The sequence below is a fragment of the Micropterus salmoides genome, unplaced genomic scaffold (assembly GCF_014851395.1).
Source record: "Micropterus salmoides isolate LMB-PRFRI ecotype aquatic unplaced genomic scaffold, ASM1485139v1 Ms_hic_scaffold_9, whole genome shotgun sequence".
In the NCBI taxonomy this organism is placed as follows: domain Eukaryota; kingdom Metazoa; phylum Chordata; class Actinopteri; order Centrarchiformes; family Centrarchidae; genus Micropterus; species Micropterus salmoides.
This window is the reverse complement of record NW_024044681.1, coordinates 12,536,549-12,548,975: the sequence shown is the minus strand read 5'-3', so window position 1 is coordinate 12,548,975 and position 12,427 is coordinate 12,536,549. Positions and strand designations below refer to the sequence as shown.

General features: G+C 37.1%; 1 protein-coding gene across 4 annotated transcripts in view; it reads left to right on the top strand.

Moving 5' to 3' along the window:
* The window catches only part of cadm1a (cell adhesion molecule 1a), a 391,315-nt gene extending 379,986 nt beyond the window's left edge, over window positions 1-11,329 (top strand). For all 4 annotated transcript variants that reach the window (XM_038708106.1, XM_038708107.1, XM_038708109.1 and 1 more), the window contains 2 exons: window positions 1,614-1,742; window positions 7,220-11,329. In XM_038708106.1, coding sequence (XP_038564034.1) covers window positions 1,614-1,742; window positions 7,220-7,338 — 248 coding nt within the window. In that variant the 3' untranslated portion in view covers window positions 7,339-11,329. The remainder of the gene's footprint in view (window positions 1-1,613; window positions 1,743-7,219) is intronic.
* The last annotated feature ends 1,098 nt before the right edge of the window (window positions 11,330-12,427 follow it).

The following is a 12,427-nucleotide window of genomic DNA, read 5'->3' as shown; positions in this document are numbered from 1 at the left end:
CTCTCTTTCTTAAATAAATTTAAACTAGGAAAGTTTATATAGACTACCAAGAATGATTCCCTGAGAATGCACCCCCAGCACCCTGACCACACCACACACACCGAACACGCGCTCCTCTGCTTCCCACAAAACCAAAGTCCACATTAACATTGTAATAGGAAAGAGTGTTAACGCACAGCTTTAGCTGCCTGACAAGAGCGAATTGGATGTCAGAAGGATTCCTGCTCAGTTTAATTGAATCTGCCCAGCACTAAAAAAGAAAATCTAAAGTCAAAATAACCTATTAGATCTATCAGGTAATGTTTTGTTGAGTTTGACAGGTAGCCCGGACCCCTTCTCCCTATTTTATTCCTGCAGGTTGGTAATGCAGGAGTGTACGGGTGGGTGGTAGCTGATGTTATCCATGATCTCTGTTTCTGTTATTCGTTAATAAATTGTGACCTGCTCTTTCTGTTTCCTGGAGCTCATTCAGCAAATCCCTTGAGTATAGATCTAGGCTGGAGAAGCGTGAGGAGGGGTTGTAGTGAGTTACTACAGCTAATGGATGGCGGGGGCTGCTACACTTGAACTGGCTGTTTGTTCAGTGTTCTGACTTCACTTTTTCTGACTTTCCTTATTTTCTGTAAAATAAATCTCTTAAAAAAGACAATAGCTTGGAAGTGAAGGTTACGTGTATGGAGTAATGGTATCTTAATAAGCTAAAAGCACAAGAATGCATTACTAATGTATACATTATATTGCAAAATTCATTTCAGGTCAGTCTCATTTAGCCACATGACTCATCTTCTCTCCACCACGTCCAGCCTTCTCACGCACTTTCCTATAGAATATAATAAGTATTGATAAGGTATTGATGAAAACACATGCTCCTACTTTGTGTCAGTCACATTTACAAACTTTAGGTTGTCATGGATCCTGATCAATAGCTCTCCCTGTACAAGGTACTGTGTCTTGTACTTCATCTGCTTTTTCACCATAAACATTGCCTCCTAATGTATTAATAGTTAAATATATGCTGAAGATTATAATATAATTTTATGAGTAACATTTAGTGTAACCGTAACTTTTCAGGAGGACTTGGCAAGAGTAATATTTTGTAATTAAGATCACTACATTATCATTTCTTTTCTGAGCTCAGTCACCTCATTGAATTCCCACCTCTGAACTTGTGAGCTCTCCTTTGCGCGCTGAGTGCATCTGGAGTTTCAGTCCAGGAGCTGACTGAATTATGAGCTGCTCTGAATACACACATATTGCAGCTGCAAAGTCACTGAAAACCAGAGCGCACATTTGCGCAACGCCATCTTAGTAAATCTGGCCCTGAGTGATTTCTCTCAGTCCAGCAGGAATATGATAATTCTTTTCCTGCTCAGTTTAATCAATTCCTGATTGCTATCTAAACTGTTATTGTTGTGTCAATTTTGCAGAGGGGTTATTAAAATGCCAACTAGATAAAAAGAAACCAAACTGGTCCCAGGAGAACTACAGTCACAAAAACTTCTTGTTACCTCTTGTTAGTTGGAAACAAACAAGAGCAAAAAAACATATTGTGAAGTATAAAACCTGAGAACTGTTATCTATCCACACTAAGTTTGTTTTTCCTTTGTTTTCAGACTCACGAGCTGGAGAAGGAGCACCCAGAACGGTGGACCACGCAGTGATTGGAGGAGTCGTGGCCGTGGTCGTCTTTGCCATGCTCTGTCTACTCATCGTCTTGGGGCGCTACTTTGCAAGACACAAAGGTAGTGGACTTGGAAAATGCAACTTTCTAAAGCATAAGTTCATTTATAAAGCTGCATTGGGAAAGATTGTTAAATACAGTATGCATAAAGAGAAGCCATCGAATTGAGACCAATTCTCAGAACACTGGGTTGCAACAGAAAAGTGCATAAAATAGCCACTCAGATGCTGCAGAGTTGATGCAAGTATGGACAGTAACTGAAAATACTCACCATCCACTGGAAGTAAAACAGCAACCAACATTTACTGACATCAGTAATCTGGTGCAAAATGGGGAAGCAAACTTAGATAGCTTTATCATAAGATAATCGTATTTTTAACTTTGCAGCTGTTGTCTTATGGTTTGGATACTTTTAGTTCACCAGTCACCAAAAACATCACGTTAAATGAATGCTGAATAATGACACATTATGAGATGGTGTGTTCCTCACTTTGTTGAATGAAACTGCATGGCTTAGTAAATGTCATTTGAATCAGTTGTGGTGAAGGATGGATAGATGGAAAACATGCAGTACAGGGGGTTTGTGGTCGAATAGAGGTTTGGAAAACACAATTCTAGGTTAGTCCGCTGTTGTGGGGCGAGGTGGCAAATAAGTTATTGGACAAATAACAGAGGGAATGTGGTAGTAAAAAAAGGTATAACTGTCTAAACTGTCCAATATCATTAATGGTAAACTCATAAAAAGTAAACAATAAACTGTAGGTTGCATTTGATAAAGGTGGGTAAACTGCATTTATGTGCGTTTACCCTACATCTCAAATAATAAAATCAGTCAGGCTAATGAAAAATATTAATAGTTTAAAAGTTTTATAGCTTGGCTGAAGTCAGTGGGCCAAGCAGGTTCATTCAGCATATACAACCCTATATTTTCCTGTGTTCTCTTTTCAATCTATGGTTGCAGAAAGGCTAGATACCATGTTTCTCACCTTTGTAAACAGTCAGGCAGTAACAAACGATCAGCAGTGGGTTCCACTGAACTAACTCAGAGGGTGGTACAAAAATTGTTTTTGTCAATTTCTGAAAATAGTAAATCGATCATTGATATAGGCTGCTTAATTTATAATCATGTATGATAATAATTTTATTTTTCAAAAAACAAAAAGTGGCTGGCAAAACCTAACTTTTCTCCCCCTAATTGAGTAATGGAGATGCATCCACTTGCGCTATTTCTCAGGTGCCTACTGCCACAAATTACCACCATGCGACTGTAGCTGTGGAAAACCTGAGGTGGGTGTGTTATGAAGATACCATTGGCACTGTTCAAGTTTGACCACAGCCACATGGCAAATAAATCTCTTCCCTTTAATATGGAGAACATAAGGATATGCATCTTAAATTAAATCACTTTCTGAGATTATGTATAAGTATTATATAGTATTTAGAGATATCTTGAAGTTGAAAAAAGTTTAAGTAATTCAAACTATGCCATAACATAAACCCATAATATCAGTAAATCATCTGGGAGACTGTGTATCTGTGTTGAGGCATATTGAGGTTATCAGTTGTCCTCTCTTTCTTAAATAAAGTTAAAGAAACACCAGTGGTTACTCCTGCTTTGCAATTCGATAGACACTGACCATATTGTGGATAATTGTCTTTGGCTTCAGCACACAGAGTAAACCAAAAAACAATACAATTTATTGAGGGCTAATGTCAAGAATATCAACAAACAACATGACTTAAAATGTATATAGATATATAGTAGGTGTAAAAAAACATTTTATTACATCAATTACAGACAGGGCCATGTGCAAAACTCAGTGCACGCTTAGTGAAACAGACGTCTTACAGAAAACATACTTTAGCCAGACTACAATAAACATAATAGATAGAAAACATTTTTTAGCATTTATGTTTTTTATGCAGTACTTGATATCATTTCTCTGCAGTATATACTGCTTGTCCCTTTAACACAAACTGGTCCAGCAGGCTATACAGTTTATCAGGTGTAGCCTAGTAGTCTTTTTACATCCTTTCCAAATAATGGAAAGATTGCTATTAAGACTAAGGCTGGGTTACTGTGGTGAATAAAATTAAATTTTTCATGCAGTGCTACTGAAAAACATAATGCATCTTGTCTGCTGCCCACAGACATAATCATAATAAACATATTTCTCACATTGTTATTTCTTATGCAGAAGGAAATGGAAATATATCCATTAACCACTTTAGTGTAAATTCGGCAACTTAAAGGAGTTGAAGAGATATTTTGTTATTTTGTGGTGATACTGAACTTAGTGTTTCCCCTCAGACTTCCATTCAGAAGCTATATGTTCAGGTGAAAATATTTTCTGTTGGCTCTTGGTGGTGAACTGAAACATTTGAAAAAACACTGCATTAAACTATAATAAGGGTCCAGTAGTTTATATGACTGGTACACAGTCAAACCACACAGTTCATTATTTGTGATTAACCTCACCTTCTCAGTCGGTTGACACTGGTTCAGCTTGTATCCGCTGCTTTTGTCAACAGCTGCTTCGATCTGCCAATAAAGTTTAGCTCTACTGCCATCAAACTAATGGCCTAGATCTTTTGTCTCTGTTTTAACTTTTGCAACTTAACCTACAAGGCTAGTAAACGAACCCATCCTGTCTCCAGGTGACTGATATTATTGCATCAAACACACTGTTAATTGCCAAAAACACAGCTTTTATTTATTTATTTTTTTTCACAAACACACTTTGTCCACTTTTTGGTACACCTATCCAATTTAATGCAATCAAGTATTACAGATTTGCCACTCTTTCAGCTGGTGCTCCCAATATAGTGCAAAAAGACTAAAGTGCTTTGCTCTCACCATTACATTTAAAACACATTGGTTCTCATACAGCTACAATCAAATTTTAGTACAAAAAAATCCATGCATGTTGAGTAGTTATGGTTCGAGTCTTTGCACAAACAATCTAGGTTTTAGCCTCCTAAGCCTGCCGCTAGCGCCACCTAATACCACATTGCAATAATTTTTGTAGCTATCATTTTTATCAGTACTAATAACACTGTACAGTAAACAAGACCGTCCTCTCCAGTGCAAGCAGCTTAGTACGACCCATACGTTTTTTTGAGTAATTATGACAGGAGCAAGTGGGAAGCTATGAATCTGAAAAGTAAAGGCAATGCAGAAGTGCCTTAAATCTGCATTCTTTCCAATGGCCAGCAGGGTGGCGACTCACTGCTTGTAAAAAGAAGTCCGATTGTATAGAAGCCTATAAGAAAATAACCGTAATACCCACTTGATTTATTACCTCAGTAAACATTTTCCTAATCAGTTTCTGGTATCAATCGCTAGTTTCAAGTCTTCTCCAATAGAACATGATGTTCATTTTGTAAATTACGGTCGCATTTGTCATTGCACTATTGTCTAAATCTGTCTATATTGTTTTTGTTTATAGTGTGTATATGTGTTCTCTATACTGTACTCTGTGTGTGATTTTATTATTGTATTATTTTATTGTAAGTAAGCACATCCTGAATCAAATTCCTCGTATGTGTACATACACCTGGCAAATAAAGCTGATTCTGATTTAAAGTAAAATAGACGATAAAGTAGGGTATGCTTTAGGGTGTGGCTACCTTGTGACAAGTTGCTACCACGCCCCTCTCGTCAAAATATGGTCACTTAAAAAAACAAGTTGGCAACGACCAAAATGCTAAACTTGAGGCTTCAAAATGCCAGTCCACAAACCAACGGGTGACTTCACGGCCAGGAGGCCAGGGTGGATAGATGGGTCAAATACGGGACTTTTGCACAGGAAACTACTCTTTGTGTCCCATGTAAAACCAAGAGTCAATGTTAACTTATATCACAAGACTTACTAACGGAACTAAAGTACTTATTTTAACCCAAACATGGTCCGCCTGGTACACTCCAATGGTTATATATGCTGTTTTGGGAGTCACTGGCCAACAACCTATTCTGTCGTTTAGGTATGAGGGCAAGAAACATAAGCAGTCAAAAGGTTAGCCATAAGTTATTTAGAAGAGAAAATAAAGGTAACATTTTTACACAGACTGTCCATTCTAAGCATCCAAAACAATTTACAGATCACTGTTCTGGTTCCAACTTGACCTACCATGCTTACTGTAGTTTTGCACAGTTTTCCTGTGCAGTTACATTACCCTCACCTCCAAATAAAGTTGTTCAGATAATCTGACTAAGCTGTTCGCTTGTTTACAACCTGTCTGATCGCCTGACTGCTCATGTTTCTTGCCCCATCTGACTTTGTTGTATCAAGGTTGTTATGTTCCCAGATCTCAGCAATTACTTTGGTGAGTACAATGGTATCATCACTGATAGAAATGATGACCAAAACTACAAAAATAAGACACAAGCTGTACTTAACTGGAATTATCCTTTTAATGCTCATTTCTGATTCATTGTCACGATGCTATTTTTTTCTGTTGGGCTGTTCACTATGAATAGCAATGAGATGCAAATAAACAGATCAAATGGAGGCCACTTTTACTAATGGCATTGTGCATGATGTGAGTTGTATGCTGCTTAAAGTGCAGTGGATGCCAGATATGAATATTCATGAAAGAACAATAATGACAGCAAAGAGATGAGATATATATATTTTCTGCTTTCCTTTGGTGACTACTCCTATGCAAAGAAATTTTCAGATGTGAGACTAAAGTGACTGGAGGTCACTCAGAAAAATAATTCATCTAGAATTTCATGATGTTGAGGGCAACTTTTAACTACCTCTGTCAGAAACTTTCCATAATAATTACTCAGAAAAAATACTTACCTGAAACACCCCTATAACCCTGAGAACGAATACAGGAGTAGGGTTGTATTAACTGGCAACGGGGGCGGATTACAGCATAATTCTGATACGACTGTTCAAATTGAGGTTGCATTGCCAAAAGTCATATAAATTAAGTATCAGATATAGGATGATGGCTTGTCAGAATCATTTTTTTTTTCTTCAGACTGACTTCAAGGATTTGGATTTTTTTCTCGCATGCAATCTGAACATAATCCTATGCCACTATCCTCATGGTACAGCTCCACTGAACACCTTGTTTCTGTTCAAGCTGCATTTGTGCATTTATTTTTTCCCCATTCAAAAGTGCCCTTTCTCATTTGATCTGGAATATTGCCTTCGTTATCAACCTCTACTATGAGACGATGAGAATAAATCTCGTAAATTAAGTTTGAAGTGTTTTTTTATTTCCTTTTTTTCCCCGCTGAACTTGACGAGGTTAATTTGAAGGTGTGAGTCATGCTCTTCCCCGCACTTGAGATCATTTCAGAGCCCTGATTTACATGTGCCAATCTTAAATGAAAAAGAGGGGAAATTATATATAATCTGAATATTATATATATGGTGTTAGGTTTGTGTAAATGTCCACATGCAGAAGGATTTGCATAATTAGGTGCTGTGGGATGTAGAGGCACATGTTAATCTTTTGTATCATCTAAGCAGCAGGCTATTATCCAGTCCATGACACTGTCCTTCATCCTCTCCTCCTCAGGTACCTACTTTACACACGAAGCCAAAGGAGCAGACGATGCAGCAGACGCAGATACAGCCATCATCAACGCAGAGGGTGGCCACACCAACTCAGATGAAAAGAAAGAGTACTACATCTAATCAAAACAGGACCCCTCACTCTAGTGTCCTCTTTGGGACACAGAGCTGTTTTTGGGCCCAGGGGCACAGGGAGAGGGGGGTTTGATGGAAGGATTTTAGTTGGTTCAGGATCACTTGTAGTGAGAGTAGAGGGGTCGAGGAGGAGAAGAGAGATGGGATTTTAAAGACAGGCCTGGTTTTAAGCCGTTGTTTAGTCTAGTCTGCAGATGTAGATGGAATGTTTTGTGTGTAAAAAAATAAAAAAATCAAAAAAGGACAAAAAATGGGAGGGTTCAGGTTTTGGTAAACTGAGAAGGGGATGGGGGTGGGAAGGTGCGCCAGACGTTGCCAGAAATCACTGTAGAGAGCTTCACCATTCAACACCTCCCTAACTGCTGGTACGAATTTTATTTAGTTCAACCATTTGCAGAAAATTCTGTGCCTTGTTCTATCCATACTTTGGATTTGTGTTGATCCTCATTTGCATAACCTTGTTGCTCCCCTTTTCCTGTTTCATCTTTTCCACTCATAATTATCAATGTGCTGTTGGCTTTTGTATGAGGGTAAAATTACACAGCCACTTTATTCATTTCCCTAAATGTGTCTGCGCACACCTATCCTCTCCTGCATAACAAAAACTCTTTCCAGTATACTGTGATTTGTCTCAAGCCATTACTTCCCTCTCTTCTTTCCCTGAAGTTTTGACAGCTCCAAAAATGCATGGAATGCTTTCCATATCATTGTACAAAAGACATAAATGAGAAAAAGGTTTGATGTACTGTATATGCCCTCCCTGCCCCCTCCAGAACACAACCACATTCAAAACATAATCAAGAAGAAGGCAGCAAAGGATAATATTAAATTATTCTATTGGGCAAATTCAGTTAATTAATGTTTTGCAAACTTAGTTTGTTAATCAGAGCAGATAAACTACTTCCTCTCAAACAGTTACCTTTCTTAGTATAGGGAAGTAGTACATTATTTTTCTTCACAGTGCTGCTATTTCATTATTTTGCTTTCTTCCTCTGTTCAGTACTATTTTTCTTCTCTTTGACTGAATGGAAGCCCTGTTTTCCCACCAGCATTTATTGAGTTGTAATTATAAGATTCAATTGATTTCCATCTGTTCTCACTCTACTATGTTTTTTCTTACAAATGGGAAAGTAAGAAAATACAAATTGTTTAAAAATGTTTTTTGGCAGACTCTCAGTCAAGATGCCTCCAGTAATAAAAGGCTGTTAAATAAACATTTGGGATTAATACTGGCCAACCAGCAGTCAAAAGATGCTAGTGTACTGTACATAAACTTACCGAAAAGAGAAGCAGCCTTAACCAAACTCCAAACTAAAACACATTAAAATGTATTTTAGAAATATGTAAGCTGAACAAAACATTTTAAAAAAGGGTCTTGGCAGTCCAGGTCCTCCCATCTTATCTCATATATACACAATCCAATGTAAATCAAGCCAATGGAATCACAGCTGTATTGTACACTAATCCTTACTAAGAAATATTTTTTACAACTTACTAGAATTACAATGGAGTACCTTTGTGGATTTTATTGTATCAGATTCATTGTGAGTTTTGTCAAAATGTAAAACAAGTAAATGTTGGGGAAAGTAAATGTCTTGTGAGAGACAGGCCAGCCTTTCCACTTCATTCGCACCTTCTAAATATATATTTTGCTTTGATGCAGCAGCTGAGTGCTTAAACATTGGAACATTTTTTGCATGTATGTACCTGCTAAAACCCATTCTTTTTGCTTCTGTCTTGCTTTATGTATCACCTGCCAACACTGAATGGAGTTCTGTTTTGCTGTACCAGCTAGGGAGCACTGAGGAATGCCAAAAGTAATTAATTGTTTGTAACTGAACGTAATACACATGTTGTGCTCCGTGGTGTTAATCCCATGGGACGCATTAATTCCCTGGCTTCTTAACATGGCAATGAGGGTCTATTCACGGCAATGTTTGTCATTATTATGTGTTCACACAGCAAGCAGTTCATCTAATGAGGCCATACTCTATGTAACAGCTGTGGGTGGATGAAGGTGGAGGTGCAGTGTACACCGTCAAAGTTTTGAACATGCAAAGCATTGTTATTTCATGGATTTGTGTGTTGTGAAATCACATCATTTCGAACATTTTATCAACACAAATGATAGACTTATCAACTCCCAACAGGCTGGCTGCAACCACTAATCAAGTTTTTTTTTTTTGAGGCCCTTATTCCTGTGGGGTTTTTTTTTTATTAAATTGAAAAGCTAGAATCAATTAGACAAAAATACACCAGGTTAAATCAGTAGAGAGATTAAAATTTAGAAAATGTATTTCACATTAATAACAGTGATTTTTATAAATATGAAACATTCCATATCAAAAGTAGATAGGTGTCATATAGCGTATTGACACTGTTTGCATTACATATTATTGAGTAAATAGGCATAAGTAGCATGTTTTAGCTAAGTCAGAAGAATGATGAGTCACTGTGAGTGTCCAAACCTGTAGTTTTAAGTTCTACAGGTAGAACTACTTTCAAAAAATTTGCTGTTTTCATGGTGACGTACCATGAAGTTCTGTCTTACTTAAAAAAACAAACAAATGTAGAATGTGCCAATTTCACATCGTAAAGACCTGTGCATGGCATAAAGAAGTGCGCTGTAACTACAGAAAGCACACGCAAACACTAAAACAGACACTGAAAACTTGTTGTTTTACAATGTTTATTTTAGTTTCAACATTCTGAATATGTGTGGCCAATAGTATTGGATATATTGTTATACACTCATTAGTGTAAGCCCACTAATTATGATTTCAGACATCCCGCAGAAATGTCTATTGTGAATTTCTGTATTTTATTGTGTTTTCTGTGTTACCAGCATGTGCCTTTATGCCTTGTAAGTGTTGTCATGTTGGTGAATGTGCTTTTTAATTTGCTTGCATTTTAGTTGTTGGATGTGCATTTCCTCTAAATGCAACATGTGAGTTGTCAGAGCGGTAAAGATATTTTCTTCATTTGCCTGTGTTTTCTTAAGTTGCACTGTATTGAGCACTGTACTTCACAGTAACCAGAGTCCTTTGGTTTTCCATGATGCTTATATCTGGAATTAAAGGATATATTTCAGCATCAATCATATCCAATGATAAAACTCTTTTACGAAAATGTCACCAGATCAGGACACTCTGGGATAATAATGGGTTCTTTGGGACTTAATGGCATTGCTTGCTGTGTGGACTCGCATATCCAAGATTCAATACTTTTTTTGTCATGTTAACCCATTTGATTGGAATTGTCAATGTGCAGCTCATATTGCAACACATTAACAATGTGATAGCTTTAATATATCATAGTCATGCATGAAGACAGCATTCAGTCTTTCTATATTGAGATTTGGGTTTGGTGGTCGTCCAATGGCAGTTGAGAAGGTTCTTGTGAAGTGCATTACGCAAATTTCACCTTCCTGAGCATAACGCATCTGTGCATTTTTAAAGTCGTTAAATATTTTTTGTGCAGTTTTAGAAGACAGCAGGTGGCCTGTGTGGGAGCACTGGACATGTTTTTAGCTGTTCCATTGTATGCGGCAGTTGTAGATGGGGGCTGCAGGAGTGATATTGCAGACAAAGATCAAAGATGCTGTGTCCAACTCTCGCCAACTGTTTATTCTTCTGTGAAAACTTGATTTAATTTAAAAGTTCTGTACTCACAAAGGAATTTCCACTAAGTTAACACTGTATGCTGATGACACTGTTTTGTGTTTGTTACATGGGTGGGCGGGGGTGGGGAAGGGTTCTGATTAGTTTAGATGTTTTACGGTCTGGTGTCTGATAAAACTATTAACTGACTTGTTATCGTTGCTTTATGAATCACAGAGCAGATGTCACTTCGTCTGTAAGACTGAGATTGTGTGATTTGTATTTTACAGTGAGCACTATTTCGCTTCAGTGACATGTGGCAGCTTCCATTAAAATCAGACTTCAAAATATGTACTTGTCAATAAAGGAATAGAACTGAATATTGTCTTCTCCCTTAAGGCTGATGCATTAATATTTTATTTGTGAATGTTGAACCTTTTATGGGTTGGAACGGCAGGAGTGTTTCTCCAATGTTGTACTTACAAAAGAGTTTTCACTCTCCCAAAGTTTCAATATAAGGAGAAACATCAACAAACAACATAAAATATCAGTTGACTAGGTTTAAATATTTTGAAATGGTAAAGATTCAATTTGAAGTAAATAGCAGGATGATATTTTAGGTTATTGTGTGTATGATTATATTTTGTGTTAAATGCCCAGTTAAGTAAAACATAGACTTTGGTCTTACAGTGTAACTGATCTAGGTTTCTCCACATTAAATTATTTTGATAATGTCCTGTCTGGTTCATGCGTTGCTGACCGATGTGACTGCATCTCAGGTAGAATGCAAAGTTTAGGCCCCACCTATCAATGACATAAAAGCAAGTACAATACATCCTCATCGAATCAAGTGCAACACATTATTTTAGATCCAAGAGGCAAAATTGATGATATTTTGCATATATGTTGTACATGTTTCCTGTATTTTTCTTAATATTTGGTGCACTGTAAAAGATGTGTTAAGTATTGCTTTGTGTTGACATAGGTCATAAAGAGTACACTGTTTATTGGAATGAAGCAGGATCAAAAACCTGTTGTGGCTGTACTACTGTCACTTTCAACGCACCACCGCCTTTGGAAGCTTGTTTGATTCTCGAAAAGTTTTGATTGTTTCACCAGTCATTGTTTTTAGATTGATTCTTTTTGTCTCTCTGCTGTTCTTGGGAAATGTTAATGTGTATTAATGGAGAAAAGGAGTTCCACATTCCCATACACATTTTGTATTGGTTCATAAATAGACATTTTTACAAAACAATGAAGAGTTCTTGTCTTAATAAAAAAGAAAAGATATTAATGTCCAAAATAATCAGTGTCGGTATTATTTTTTACTCTAAATGGCAAGATAAGGTGATGCACCACAGGTAAATAGAGTATGTGAACTATTATGAACACACAGCAACACATAATGTATAATTAATTTTTCATCTTCAGTAACCATTTGCAAATGATTAAGCCTGATTGCATTAACCTGTTTCATT